Here is a 16,649-nt window from a genome sequence, read left to right as displayed (position 1 = left end):
GACCATGATCAAATTCAGTGAGCGCCTAACAAACATTGGCTTAAGAACAAGCTGTTCTCACTAGACTGCATGGCGAGGGCTATACTGTATACACCTGGGGCAATGGGAATGAAGCACCAGAAATCCATGATTAAGACGTCATAATACTTTCGTATTCTAGTATGTTATGACCACCAAAGTTTAGAAAAAACAGCCGCTAAATGCATATCTCCCAGCCCTATGTGCTGGCGATTGCTTAGCATAGAAGAGTACAGTATGTGCGATCCTCATGGAAACATTACTTCTCTGTGCATTTCTTTATAACACTGTATAAAACAAGGGAATGTAATATATAAAAGAAAGAATACAATGCTTCATATCCTTCCCACTTCCTAAAGCTCAATGTGGACAAAACTAAAGAGGAGAACCTGGAGATTTCCACTTAGTGCTACCAATTGGATTACATTTTACAAACTATTATTCTTATTATCTGTATGTTAAAGGAAATGTGTCCCCTTTTTTATATGCTTGGACTCTTAAAAACTATGTATAAAATGAAATAGTGTATTTTAATTAATTTTTTTTTAACTCTTTAAATGAGCCACTGGGGGAGGTAATTTTATTTGTTGGTGTGTAAGTGTTAGAGCATGACAACACTTGCACACCACAAATATGGCTTTCCTAGGCCATAGGAGACTGTAGTTGTTGTCCAACCCCACCTCCTATACTATGGTTGGATCAGCTGTGAACTGGACACCACCTGGGAACACTTATTGCAGGGTACAATTTTCCCTATGTGGCCTGTAATTGCTGTGATCTCAGCAGAGCAGTCATGTCACTGCAGTGCCCAGTTCACTGACATGGGCGTTTAGTGCTCATCACATCCAGTTGCTAAGACTGTGGCGGTGATTGTATCCAGTGGTGAGCACAAGTCATTGGACAAACACACCACCAAAGCTCTAGTGCCTGAACCTGGCGAGCGCTCACTTGTTATTACTGTGATCTAAGCGCTGCAATGACAGGATGGCTCAGCTCAGATCACTGTAATTGTCCGCTGAGCCGCTGGTCTAATCCCATCATGTGTGATACTGACCACTGAACTGTGTAATTACGGTAACCTTAAAGGTACCGTCACACTCAGCAACTTTGCAACGAGAACGACAACGATCCGTGACGTTGCAGCGTCCTGGATAGCGATCTCGTTGTGTTTGACACGCAGCAGCGATCTGGATCCCGCTGTGCCATCGTTGGTCGGAGGTAGAAGTCCAGAACTTTTATTTCGTCACCAGGTCGGCGTGTATCGTCATGTTTGACATCAAAAGCAACGACGATAACAATGGATGTAATGGAGCTAACAACCAGCGAGGACGAGAAGTGAGTCGCCGTTACGTCACTGGATCGCTCCTGGATCGCTCCTGCATCGTTCTGGAGTTGCTGTGTTTGACGTCTCTACAGCGACCTAAACAGCGACGCTCCAGCGATCTAGTTTAGGTCGGTTCGTTGTCTATATCGCCGCAGCGTCGCTGAGTGTGACGGTACCTTTACACTACAGCCTGAGATGACTGCTCTCATCAGATTTCTGTAAAGAAAACAAAACAAAACCAGTGAACAGCAAGTGCCTACTTTAAGGCACTTTGCTCTCAAAAAAACCAAAAAAAACCCACAGTGAACAGCAGTCACTAACAAAATGGCTCCGTACTGTACTCCAAAGTGTAATTTTCCTTTATCCTTTAGCAAACGCCCAGAAGGGAAGGGGGAAGACTGACACCAAACACATGCAAGTAGATCCTGCCCACATGTACTGCAGTTTTAAAGTGAGCTACCATTTCACTTTGTTTTCATGGCAAATGTCAGCAGCTGCTTCCTGTAGTGTTAAAAGTTGAAAATATCACTTTTTTAAATTATGTATATATATATATATATATATATATATATATATATATATATATATATATATATATATATATATATATATATACACATATACAGAATATACATATACAGAATATACTTTATCATTTTTCATAGATATATACTTGTTATATTTAAAATATATATGTATAATATATATTAAATAAAATCTATATAAAAAAACTAAAACATTTTAATTTTTTTTCACTTGTTGAAACTTTTTTGTTTTTTAATGACACCCTCCGATTCAGTGTAAAGCCTATGGCGACTGCTTGTACTGTGCCAGGAGTATGAGGTGGGGCCATGATGATGTTGTGTAATTACAACTGCAGGTCATTACATGGCAATAAACAAGCCACGTAAACCAGCTTAATGAAGCTTTACGCTTTAATGAGTAACTAGGATTAGTCATTGCTTTATTCAAACCTTGTTGCATATTAATACGACAGAAAATAAAAATACATTAAATCGTATATGCATTTTTAGGGGTTTGTTCATTTTTCTACAATATTGACTGCTACATTTTAGCCAATTTATTAGTTCTCTTTTCACCTGGGGTCTAAGAAAAAAAGATAATGGAAGTGCTGTAGTAAAGCACAAATATCCTACAGCCTTAATAATATCAGCGCTAATCAGTAATAATGAAACATCTGGCATGTGTGCGGTATGTGTGCGGTCAGTCACGCCAGGTTTGTAGCTCCTTTGGGTCCTATTGCGTTGAATACAAATGTGCACAGAACATGGCACCTAACTAGTTTCAAATTGAATTTTTGTATTCATTTTTTGTGGGCGAGTCGCAGATCACAAATGACAAAATAAGGAATTAAAGTGTGTGTCTCCTTTGCCTAAAAACCTGCTGTAAAGTAGGATCCCAAAACATCTGCCTCCCCAATAACAAGACAAATACGTCCATGACCTGTCCCAATTATTGGCAGTGTGGGGACCCTCAGAAGTCCACCAGCTTTATAGGTGGTGAAAGTCCATTTTCTCAAATTTCCCAGCATGCACGGCTCCCTGCCGTTGTCAAAAGGCTTGTCTGCCCAGAACAAAGATGTCCACTTTCAGTAAAGTAGTCCACGAAAGTATTTAAAGTACATAAAATAAACTCAAATACTCGCTCTCCCCAAGTCCAGAAGCGTCGACATGTCAACAGCACAGTCATCGCTCCGGCCACTTGCTGAGCTCCGTGTGTGCTGCTGAGCTCCCTGACTGGCTAGAGCGGTGACACTCACTGTTGACATCTCACAGCTCTAGTCACAACAACGGCACCACAGCAGCGGTGGGGAGAGGATGCTGGACCCAGGATGAAGAGAACTTTGTGAGTTTGTTAAGTCCATAAAATAACATACTTTACTATAAGTGGACAGCCCCTTTAAGTCTTGCTCCTCTATCATTCCTGTATGCTGTTTGTTTGACACAAAAGCAGAGCCCCCGCTTGTTTAAAGGGATTGTCACCCAAACAAAATACATTTTAAATTAAGCGATCCTGGATGAAAAATAAGTCCACAATTAAAAGTAAAAAAAAGTTCTTGTGCTGAGATAATCCTGTAAATGGGCCCCTGCTGTGTACTGTGTAATAGCTGTGTCTGACCGTGCAGGGACGGTCTGATCATACCACATCTCCTGGGCAGGAAGGGGGGGGGAGCAAAAGAGTATACAGACAAAACAGTACAGGATCACAGCTCATTCTGTGAGGTAAAACATGGTTTTTAAAAAAGGCAGGGGAATGGTTTTACCTCACAGAAAGAATCATCTGTGATCCAATGCTGTAATGTCTGTATACTCTCCTGCTTCATGCTCTGCCCAGGAGATGTACTTATTTTTAGAGCACCATTGTATCCATGGTGCTGTATGAGACGGGGTCATGTACAAAATACAAATATAAATTAAAGTGAACAAACCAATAGTGAGAGAGGTACAGAGGGGAGAGGGCCCTGCCATGGCAGGCCTACAGTCTAAAAGATAAATGGGACAGACAGTGGGTTGGGGGATTGTGGTAGAGTCTGTGGTGGCGAGGTGGCAGGGGGTTATTGTAGACAGTAATGTGAACAAATAAAAACTCTAAAAGCAATATACTTTTTTATGCCCAATTAAACTCCATATCCTATGTGGTGTAAAAAATAGCAGATAATCCAATGATGACCACCATAAAAATCAGAAAAAAATTTGGGGTATTTGTTTTTTACCGTGGTTCTCATTGGATTATCTGCTATTTTTACTCCACATTGGAATGGTGTTTTTTAATTGGGCATAAAATATATTGTTTTTAGAGGGTTTATATGTTCACATCACTTTTTGGTAATCTGCAATTTGAATAGCTCTATCATTGTAGGCTGTAAGCTTTCTTTAGGAGATGGGTTTTCGAGTTCCGTCTAAGGCCATGTGCACACGTTCAGTATTTTTCGCAGTTTTTTTGCGTTTTTTCGCTATAAAAACATGATAAAAACGCGAAAAAAACGCTAACATATGCCTCCTATTATTTACAGTGTATTCCGCATTTCTTGTGCAAATGTTGCATTTTTTTCCCCGCGAAAAAAATCGCATCGCGGAAAAAAAAGCAACATGTTCATTAAAAATGCGGAATTGCGGGGATTCCGCACACCTAGGAGTGCATTGATCTGTATACTTTCCGCACGGGGCTGTGCACACCATGCGGGAAGTAAGCAGATTATGTGCGGTTGGTACCCTGGGTGGAGGAGACTCTCCTCCACGGACTGGGCACCATATAATTGGTCAAAAAAAAAGAATTAAAATAAAAAATAGTGATATACTCACCTTCGATGTCTTCCCGCCTCTCAGGTGCATGTTGCCGCTTCGGTTCCTATAGCTGGTGTGCGGTGAAGGACCTGCGATGACGTCGCGGTCCTGTGATTGGTCGCGAGACCGGTCATGTGACCGCTCACGTGACCGCGACGTCATGGAAGGTCCTGCGCACACACACCAGCTATAGGAACGGACGCCGCTGAGGAGATCAGCTGTCTGCAGGTGAGTATAACCATTTTTTTATTTTTTTCATTATTTTTAAACATTCTATCTTTTACTATAGATGCTGCATAAGCAGCATCTATAGTAAAAAGTTGGTCACACTTGTCAAACAGTATGTTTGACAAGTGTGACCAACTTGTCAGTCAGTTTTCCAAGCGATGCTACAGATCGCTTGGAAAACTTTAGCATTCTGCAAGCTAATTACGCTTGCAGAATGCTAAAAAAACCGCGAAAAAAAACCGCCAAAAAAAAACGCAAAAAAAAAAAAAAGCGGATTTCTTGCACAAAATTTCCAGTTTTCTTCAGGAAATTTCTGCAAGAAATCTGGACGTGTGCACATACCCTTAAAGTTTTAAATATAGTGGATAATCTGACATGTTGAGGCACAGAGTTTCAGAGGATGGGGGATACTCTGGAGAAGTATTGGAGTAAATTGGGTGAGGAACATGCGAATGTGGAGGAGAGAAGGAGGCATTGGAAGGACCAGAAGTAACGTGTGGTCAAGTATCAAGAGTTCACTTTGGAGATATATGGATTGGAGATACATGGAGGAGATAAATTATGGAAGGCTTTGTAGGTCAATTTTAGTAGTTTCAACTGGATACTTTGGGGAATTGGAAGCTAATGAAAGGATTTGCTCAGGGGAGAAGCTGAAGAGTAGCAAGGAGAGAGGTGGGTTAGGTAGCAGTTAAGAATGGATTCAGGAGGTGCGAGCATGTTCGAAGGAAGGCCACAGAGGAGGATATTGCAATAGGCGGGGCAGGAGATTATGAGGACATGCACGAGCATTTTAGTAGATTCAGGGCTGAGAATAGGATGGCTTTAGGAAACAGTTTTGACTTGGAGATGGTAAGAGCTTGGAAGGACAAGGCAAAGTCAAGAGTAAGGGTATGTGCACACGTAGGAAAAGAGGTGCAGAATTTTCTGCACAAAATCCGCATCTCCTGGCAGAATCCGCAGCCGTGTATTTCCTGTGGTTTTTATGCGGATTTTGTGCGGAATTTCAGCGGTTTTTCCCACTGCGGAATTTTAACATGGAGGGGTGCAGAAACGCTGCAGATCCGCACAAAAGTAGTGACATGCACTTCTTTGAAATCCGCAGCAATTCCGCACTGATTTTTCCGCACCATCTGCACATTTTTTTTTCCATTGACTAACATTATACTGTACATCACAGTGCGGACCTGCAGCGTTTCTGTGCAGAAAACTCCGCTGCGGCAAATCCGCATCGTGTGCACATAGCCTTAACTCGGAAGTAGTGGACTTCTGGGACTGGGGAAAGCGTGATGTCATTTATAGTTAGACAAGCTGTGTAAGGGAATTAAGTGGGATGGAGGAATGATTAGTTCAGTTGTCCACATTGAGCTTTAGGAAGTGAGAGGAAAAGGAGGATATGACAGATACCCTGGGATTCTTGATAAGCGACGTCTGGGCCAGGGCGGTTGAGGAGTGTCATCAGTGCATAGATCGTGCAGGAAGCCATGGGACTTGAGTTGTCCCAGGTATTCGATAGAAAAGAGTAGGAACAGCAACAGGGAAGAGGGCAGGATGAGGCGGTAGTATGGGAGTGGGAGACACTAAATGTGCAGTTAGAATGGTTTGAGGGAATCCAAGAGAGGGAAAGGTCTTTGACATCAAGGGAAGAGAGGTTCTGTAGGAGTTCCTGCATGGTCAGACACCGCAGGCGCACATTTATAACATTATCTCAACACAAGAACAAGTTTTTAACACATTCAATTGTGAAACTTATTGCAAGCTCTATTAATTAAAATGTACTTTGTTCATGAGACAACGCCTTTAAAATCCATCTCTGCTAAAGACAGATTACACTTTATAACAGGGAGTGGATCGTAATTTAGACAGAAGGAAGATACAAAGTGCTTGGTAATTTGGAGTATAGTAATTTTTCACGGGCAAGATAATTTTTATATGGAGCAATTAGCAGAAGATCTACCACATTATCTAAATGAGATCAGGTTGTCAAAGTGCAGGAACTATTTGTAAGAATTAGTGATGAGTGAATATACTAGTTACTCGAGATTTCCCGAGCACGCTCAGGGGTCCTCAGAGTATTTTTTAGTGCTCGGAAATTTAGTTTTCTTCGCCGCAGCTGAATGATTTACATCGGTTAGCCAGCATAAGTACATGTGGGGATTCCATAGCAACCAGGCAACCCCCACATGTACTTATGCTGGCTAATAGCGGTAAATAATTCAGCTGAGGCGATGAAAATTAAATCTCCGAGCACTAAAAAATACTCAGAGGACCCCCGAACGTGCTCGGGAAATCTCGAGTAATGAGTATATTCGCTCATCACGTGCATCATCATGCAGCCTTACATGAACACCCGAGCCTTACACTATGGCTGGTCCAAATAACTAAAGCAATTGTTACCATCCACCTCTCGTGTCTCCCCTTTTCCTCATAGTTTGTAAGCTTGCGAGCAGGGCCCTCATTCCTCCTGGTATCTGTTTTGAACTGTGATTTCTGTTATGATGTAATGTCTATTGTCTGTATAAGTCCCCTCTATAAGTTGTAAAGCGCTGCGGAATATGTTGGCGCTATATAAATAAAAATTATTATTATCATTATTATTAAGAATTCAACCAAATCAACAAGATTGTGGCTCACAACTCTACAGTGTTAGAAGGCCTAGGTAAAAAAAAAAATATATCTAGAAATCTGATTACCCTCTCTCAGAGACATCAGTATTTGTTCCACTCCTGGTTTTGGCTTACAAATACTGAGCGTGTGAACGAGGTCTAATCAGCATTTTTACTGGACTAAACATAGGGAAGGATTCCAGATGCCTTCACTATGCAGATTATAGATGGAAAGTATTTGCATGAGTTCATATCTTCTTATAACACCCTGGATTAATATGCATCGAAAACAAGTGTTCATCCATCTTCTAATTACTAGGGTGTTAACCCCTTGCAGTCACTGCATAACATTTACAGTTCAATAGAGGGATGGGAAATAATGAATTGCATGCAGTGTGCTCTAAAGAGCAAATGGTCCCAAGTGTTCATTGACTGGACTGGACCGACATTTAAGACAAGAATTTAATAGATGTGCACAAGTGTCATTAAATGCATATGACTTGAGTACATAAATTGCAGTTATATGTGCATATATGCAACATACAGTATGTATATATTATATATACCGTATGCACCTACAATTTATGTATTTGCACAGAATAATCTTGTCCCCCTAAAATGTCTCTTTTCAAGACTAAAATGTCATTCTTTTATCCCTTCCTCATAACTACGATCCTCCATGTCCCTTATGAGTTTTGTGGCCCTTTGTGCCTTTCCTAAATCTAATATATCCTTTTTATTGACGCTTTGAATGGAACATTTTGAAAAGTATAAAGGCAGCATAAAGGCTTTGTATGAGTAGTTTCATTTTTTCTCTTTAAAAGCATTATTCCCATTCATTTCCTATATGGCATATAAACAGAAAATTACATAAATGGTAGATTTTGCTCCCAGCGATACGTTTGCTCAGGAATTTTTGGAGCTCCCACAGAAATGAATGAAGAGACGCACATGCGCATCTCTCCTGAAAGCCAAAACTGGTGCCAGCATCTATAATACACTTCTAGCATATCCACCAGAAATGAAAAATATGGGACGACCCTTTTCATCTTGCTGGCAGAAATCTGTATGGATAATTACCAATATAAAATAACCCATGCAAGTTTTTTTGAGCCAAAGTCAGGAGTGAATTCCATGGAGACAAGAAACACACCGGAAGGATTTCTAGCTGTTCTTTTCTACTGGATTCCCTTCTGTCTTTGGTTTGGAAAACTGCATAAAAACAGCAGGTGTGTTTCCAGCCTAGAAGGGTCCAAGAGGGATGAGATACAAGGTCATTACAAGGCGAGTGGCTCCAGACAGGAATAACACCAGTATGATAAGAGGTGGTAAGCAGCTTGCTTTCTTCAAAGAGCACTCAATATGGCTGTGACACTAAGTAAATAGATAAGAATTTCCACTCCTGTTAACCATTTATCCCCCCTCAATTCTCCAGAAAATGTCCCCTGGGGAGAGGCCAGAGTCTTCAGATGGAAGTTGGGTGAAGGCCCCCATAAGCTGCCAGTACAGGGGGCCTCCAGACTCTTGTATGTCAATATATCAAATTGTTTTATTTAGTGGAAAGAGGAGTTAGCGGCTCTAGGAGAGAACAAATGTTCTTGGCCAAGCGTTGCTGTGCACCCGGAAGTTGGGAGAGATTGCGGATGGCCGAATGTGAATGGGACTAAGTTTTTATCATTTACTGACTTTTGAGGCTAAAAGCACACATTATGCACAGATTCATTAGTAACAAGTAAAACACCAGAAATTTAGAAGCATTTTTCCTTCACAAGTCATGTTTTGAGGTTCTTGTGCAATTAAAAATTAATTGCCACTAAAGATTAGGTGACGTAACGCAGAAAAAGTGAACGTTCCAGAATAATTAGCGCTGGGGCGCATTCAGACATCCGTGTAAACCAGTCACGGATTGAACAGTAACACATGGACTGGCCGCAGGTGGTCTCACCCGAATGTGACAGATTCCTGTATTTGTATGAGGTGGTCACGCGCCGGTCGGGAGAACCGCTGCCAGGCCTGTGCATTGCGGTCCCACCTCATACAGATTTTCATGGAGGTCTGAATGCGTCCTCACATGGCAATATTTGAAATATTTTCTCCTGATAAGACTCAGATATGAAGGTGTAGATTTGTGACCAGAACAACAAGGAGCCGACAGACTCCATTTCCAAATTTTATTATCTGGTTGCTTAGCTGTGCAGGGTGTCCGGAGCTGCGCACCCCACACTTACCATAGACATGTTCCAGAACTGTCATGTAACACAAGGCAAGACAGCAGGGTCAAAACAACCCAGGGCACAAAAAACTCAGACCAGCAGAGTAGGCTGAACTGGGACCAGCAGAGTAGGCCGAACTGGTGTAACCAGGTCAAACTGTATACGAGTCATGGGATGAGGGCAAATGCCTTGTGACTACATAAATCAGAAATGTAACCTACCGGGTCAGGTTGACAAATACCTGGCATGAGCCGAGATTATAGTTCACTTCTAGAGTAACCGATGTTCTACATTTTATTTCAGAAATCAATAGTGAACATCTTTGAGAGATCTTATTTCTCCTTCTGGACTGATCCACCACTCTAAATTTAGAGGTAAAATCTGTATTCTGTAAATTGTATGCAGAGAGGAGCTAGAGGCCGACAGACATTCCACTGCTCTACTAAATTCAGTTACAGCTCTCCATAGAAATCTATGAGCACCAACTGCCTTCTACTCTCAGTAATGGGAAAGTCTTCACTGAACACAGATTTACACCTCAGAATTGAGAATTTTGATAATAACTGATCAATTCTGGCAGAGAAAGAAGCAGATTTCTCTGACAAGATATATGACAAAGTTGCTCATTTTCATATGTAATATTGATTTCCGAAATAAAAATTAAGACCAAGGTTACTCTTTAAATAAAATATGTCAGATAATGGTGCGATCAGATTCCAGAATAAAAACATTAAACAGCAGTTACAATAAGGCACTGCTCAAAACCAGAGGCTTTTGGCAACATTTTAAGCAATCATTGATAGGTGTCTATGGGAACAGGGGGCCATTCTCATTCAGCCCTTCACTAATCGCAATGACCATATCACCCACCAGAAAGACATGATGAAAGGAAAAAGTCTGTCAGGCAAGACAAGGACATTGGAAACTATTGAGCAAAAATATCAGTTTTAGTTTTTCTACTGAAAACATTTTTCCTTATTCAGATGCCCATTTCACCAAAGTTTTTTATGGGAATACGCAGAGTGAGTGACAGTGCAGGCGTGTTCTGGTAATCTGCGCTGGTCTGAGATGACCATTTTATATGCATCAGATCCTTCAGATTATCTTAGCTCCATGTATTGTGAAGAGGTTTTGACAGTTACAAAACTGGTTTTGCCGTGGAAGAGGTAGCAGAAAGCAGCCCTGTGTGCCTCAATGAGATCTGCAGGAATCTGATGAACCCGGGGGTCAACTAACAGGCTCTAGAGAAATTTAGACCTCCATGGGAATCTGCCTTAGGGGAGAAGCTATTTACAAGACTTAAAAAATATTTAACTCTTTAATGAAGCGCATGACTTCACTAGGAAACAAGACAAATCTGTTCAAGTCTACAGAAGACACCAAGGTCCATTTAACATGTTCAGTCAAGAGGTTGAGGAACTTACCCAAGTCTCCCCGCAAGTTCTGAAGCTCCAGAGAAAGCTCTTTACGTTTCTTCACAGTCTCTTCTCGCTGTAAAGACAAGAAGAGTTATAGAATAAAAACCATCTAAAAAAGAAAAAAAAAAAAAAAATAGGTCATGGATCAGCAGAGCAGTGGGTAGAAAATCTGAGACTGTGCCTGCAGAATGGAGGACACGAACATTTATGCACGTGGAGGCCAACAGAATCCCATTTTCAACATGGTACCACCACTTCTAAAAATTGGCAAAACAGTTGGATTCGGTTCTAGCATCTATTTTTCTTCTCAACTGAAATAACCGCTTTGATTCCACCCATAAAAATGAACATATGTTAAACTACAGCCATTGACTTTATGCCAAGGACGACTGTGTGCTCCTCTCATGACAAGCAGTGAATGTTCCTGCACTAAAACAGCGACCTGCAAGATTTATCTTCCTTTCTTAATGAAAACTGTCCTTTGCCTGCGCCCCCCGCTCAGTGCTGTGAGGAGGAATCTGTATTAGTATAATTGAATGGACACAATCCAATCCCCAGAGAGCATAATGCCATTAAGTGTGCACAGATATGGACGTTTGCATAATAGAAAAGCGTAAAATGTATTTACAGTAAAACACAAAGAATACCAGAATAGAGAACTACTGCATGCATGAAAACAAGCCAAAAAGTGGAAAATCTTCTATTATGAAGAACAAAGCAATCCCAGGATGACGAAGGAATACGAGCAGCCTCACCGCTTATATTTAATATCCGGCTGGAGACACTCCTAGATGTAAACAGTACTGAGAAAAGCAGATCAAGTAACTGCAAGCGTCTTCTCCTGCTAGAGGTCCTATGCTGGCATTGCTCCCATTGCTGCAGCAGCTGGAAGAACTCCATGATCAAAAGCAAAAACGTATATACATATACATGTATAGAAAAAGGAAAAAATATACGTTAGTTACCCGGGGTGCAGTACATGGGGCGTAGGTGCACAGTTTACTGCTGGAGCAGCCCATATTACAGCTTCTGTATTCCCAAGGTGTTCTCTCCTGGAGGACACACTGCAGCCAAAACTGGTCTGGCCACATTTACACAGCAGCTGATCGGAGTTCCATAGGACTCAGCCGGTCTGCCTGACACTCATGCTCTGCAGGTTTCCCCAGCACTGATCCCTCCCAGCCTCCAGCACACACTGCAGTCCCTTCTCCTGGCACCAGACACTGATTACTTCAAGCCACAACCCCTTTCGAATATGAAAAGCGAGAGCAGACATTAGCCTGATCGATGGCCACTTACTCAAATATCAGCCTGGATGGTAAAGGAGAGGGCTGAGCTCACAGCCAGATAGCCTACAGGGTATGGGCCGGTCCGTACACGGGGCAGCGGGAAGCACAGAAGCCTCTAGCAAGCCTTAATGGCTGCAGACAGGGGCTATTGTGCAAAATCACATGGACTGGGGGTTTATAAATACCACCTTATGTACCCATTTACTCAGGCACCTGTATTGCTCTCACTGGCAAAAGGTGCAGATAGGGTAACCAATGTACATTAGTGAATTGGTACATATGTGGTTTTCCATGCCTTCTAAAGAGGCCTTGGCTACTGTTAATCCACACCTGATGTACATCCACATTAATTACAAACCGGTATATTACACTGCTCAAAAAAATAAAGAGAACACTTAACCAACAGAATATAACTCCAAGTAAATCAAACTTCTGTGAAATCAAACTGACCACTTAGGAAGCAACACTGAATGACAATCAATTTCACATGCTGTTGTGCAAATGGAATAGACAACAGATGGAAATTATTGGCAATTATCAAGACACCCTCAATAAAGGAGTGATTCTGCAGGTGGGGACCACAAACCACATCTCAGTACCAATGCTTTCTGGCTGATGTTTTGGTCACTTTTGAATGTTGGTTGTGCTTTAACACTTGTGGTAGCATAAGACGGACTCTACAACCCACACAAGTGGCTCAGGTAGTGCAGCTCATCCAGGATGGCACATCAATGCGAGCTGTGGCAAGAAGGTTTGCTGTGTCTGTCAGCGTAGTGTCCAGAGGCTGGAGGTGCTACCAGGAGACAGGCCAGTACACCAGGAGACGTGGAGAGGGCCATAGGAGGGCAACAACCCAGCAGCAGGACCGCTACCTCAGCCTTTGTCCAAGGAGGAACAGGAGGATCACTGCCAGTGCCCTGCAAAATGACCTCCAGCACAAACGGTTAGAAACCGACTCCATGAGGATGGTCTGAGTGCCCGACGTCCACAGATGTGGGTTGTGCTCACAGCCCAACACTATGCAGGATGATTAGCATTTGCCACAGAACACCAGGATTGGCAAATTCACCACTGGCAACCTGCGCTCTTCACGGATGAAAGCAGGTTCACACTGAGCACATGTGACAGACGTGAGTCTGGAGACTCCGTGGAGAGCCATCTTCTGCCTGCAACATCCTTCAGCTTGACCGGTTTAGCAGTGGGTCAGTAATGGTGTGGGGTGGCACTTCTTTGGAGGCCCGCACAGCCCTCCCCACCATGTTCTCGCCAGAGGTAGCCTGACTGCCATTAGGAACCGAGAGGAGATACTCAGACCCATTCTGAAACCATAAGCTGGTGCGGTTGGCCATGGGTTCCTCCTAATGCAGGACAATGCCAGACCTCATGTGGCTGGAGTGTGTCAGCAGTTCCTGCAAGATGAAGGCATTGAAGCTATGGACTGGCCCGCCCGTTCCCCAGACCTGAATCTGATTGAACACATCTGGGACATCATGTCTCGCACCATCCACCAACATCACATTGCACCACAGACTGTCCAGGAGTTGGCGGATGCTTTAGTCCAGGTCTGGGAGGAGATCCCTCAGGAGACCATCCACATCAGGAGCATGCCCAGGCATTGTAGGGAGGTCATACAGGCACATGGAGGCCACACACACTAGTAATAAATAATAATCTTTATTTTTATATAGCGCTAACATATTCTGCAGCGCTTTACAGTTTTGCACACATTATCATCGCTGTCCCCGATGGGGCTCACAATCCAAATTCCAGATCAGTATGTCTTTGGAGTGTGGTAGGAAACTGGAGCACCCGGAGGAAACACACGCAACACGGGGAGAACAAACTCCTTGCGGATGTTGTCCAAGGTGGGATTAGAACCCAGGACTCCAGCGCTGCATGGCTGCAGTGCTAACCACTGAGCCACACGTCATTTCCTTGTCTTGAGGGATTTCCACTGAAGTTGGATCAGCCTGTAACTTCATTTTCCACTTTGATTTTGAGCATCATTCCAACTCCAGACCTCTGTGGGATATTAGTTGTGATTTATGTTGATCATTTTTAGGTTTTATTGTTCTCAACACATTCCACTATGTAATGAATAAAGATTTACAACTGGAATACATTCAGTGATATCTACAGTAGGTTGTGGGATTTTAGTGTTCCCTTTATTTTTCTGAGCAGTGTATACGTATAATAAATATATATATATATATATATATATATATATATATATATATATATATATATATATATATATATATATATATATATATATATATATATATATACACATATACATACACACACATACATACACATATACGTGTAAATTAAGTAATCAAGTATAATTATAATAACACAGTATATGCGCATACAGAAAAAATTATATATTAGTGTGTACACATGAATATATAATATATATATATACACATATATATGCATAATATATATATATAATATATTATGCATATATATGTGTATATATATATGTGTATATATATATATATATATATATATATATATATATATATATATATATATACACACACACACACACACACACACACATTATATATTCATGTGTACACACTAATATATAATTTTTTACTGTATGCGCATATACTGTGTTATTATAATTATTATACTTGATTACTTAATTTACACGTATATATATATATATATATATATATATATATATATATATATATATATATATATATATATATATATATATATATACACACATACACACATACACACACATATATACACACATACATACATATACACACATGCACACTAACTGTACATATCTGTACATTCACACGCACATACACACCTAAAGACTGATCTGACAGGAATATATATTCCTATATGTATACAGTTCAGTACAATTCAGCAATTCTACACTGGCATTATATACATTAGCTCTATAGAAAACACTGAACCGATATACATTTCTAGAATATCATTATTTATTCATATGTGTCCAGATACTAATGCAGGCTCCTAACCTCACCATTACTAGTCACCCTACAACCATAGACACATACAATGCACAGAGATTGAGAGGATATTATACTGTCTGTTGGGGATATTCCGGCTCGGTCTTTAGTGGATGGGTTACAGGCATCAGTCCATCTACTCGTCATAATGACGCTAGTAAAGCTCAAGTGAGGTTATCTGGGAAATCTCAGGATGATTTAGGAGATTACTTTTAGGTGTAACGACTGCATACGTTTAAGAATATTACACCTAATGTAGCAGCCAGCACTTCATGTCCATTTCACAACCATCACTGTTGTATAGCTTTCCTACAATCCTGAATGTGTGACCCACTTCTGCCAGTTTCATACCAGTTCTGGTTTGTTGCAGATGAAATTAGAAAACACCGACTAGAGTGAATGGGGCGAGACCTAACTAGTCATCCATGTATCACAGTCCAAGTACTTAATTGCCATGATGTACGGACTGGCAGCGGGTCTACAAATTAGAATGCAACACAATGCCCTCTGGTATACGCTCATGAGGCTGTTGAGTTGGATGACTTTGAGACAGTCCATACATCGCGTTTCACAGAGGTATGAATTTGACCAAAGTGCTGGTACTGGATTGGCAAAGTTCAATGTGGGTGAGCAGAATTTAGAGTCGGGACCTTTTTCAGAATTTATTTAAATCGGCTGGAACACTCTTAAATAGGAATTCATACAGGTTGCCCAGACTTCCCAACAAAACATTCACCACAAAATTTTGACTTCTGAGACGGTTCAACATTGCTAGCTTCCGCATCAAAATGTGAATGGTGGCAGAGACACCATGCATGTGCCAGGGATCAGTAGATTGAATATTTGTTTGCGACATCAATAAAATGCTCAACATTAAGCTTTAGGCCTCTAAAGCTTGAAGAAGGCCGTTTGGGAGTTTTGGGGACCATTAATGTAGACTACAGTTTGTGTGATTGACTGCATGCTAGATGGGCCCATAATTACTATGTATTTGTGGAAGCTGAGAACATGTAATAGAAAACCAACTTGTAGCTACTTGCGATCAATGTGTTGCTTTGTCTCACATCAAACTTTGATCCACAGTTTATGTCACAAAAGTTGTGAAATAGTAACCACAGAACCATTATTAGGACCTTTGATGTCCTGAAGCCATGTGTCAATCTCTGTTACTATGAGCTTTTATCTACATCCTCAATTCACAAAAAGTTGGGACTCTGTGTAAAATCTCAGCCATATTTTATTCACA

At 41.3% G+C, this 16,649-nt stretch overlaps 1 protein-coding gene across 9 annotated transcripts in view; it reads right to left on the bottom strand.

Moving 5' to 3' along the window:
* MTUS1 (microtubule associated scaffold protein 1) overlaps positions 1–16,649 on the bottom strand; it is a 249,035-nt gene that overhangs the window by 27,507 nt on the left and 204,879 nt on the right. For 8 of the 9 annotated variants that reach the window (XM_077279667.1, XM_077279666.1, XM_077279669.1 and 5 more), the window contains one exon: positions 11,116–11,182. In XM_077279667.1, the coding sequence (XP_077135782.1) occupies positions 11,116–11,182 (67 nt within the window). Of the gene's footprint in view, positions 1–11,115; positions 11,183–12,074; positions 12,294–16,649 lie in introns of those variants that run through there. The other variant, XM_077279674.1, reaches the window with a different exon arrangement.

The sequence above is a fragment of the Ranitomeya variabilis genome, chromosome 1 (assembly GCF_051348905.1).
Source record: "Ranitomeya variabilis isolate aRanVar5 chromosome 1, aRanVar5.hap1, whole genome shotgun sequence".
In the NCBI taxonomy this organism is placed as follows: Eukaryota; Metazoa; Chordata; class Amphibia; order Anura; family Dendrobatidae; genus Ranitomeya; species Ranitomeya variabilis.
The sequence above is the reverse complement of the archived record's forward strand: the minus strand, read 5'-3'. Positions and strand labels throughout refer to the sequence as shown.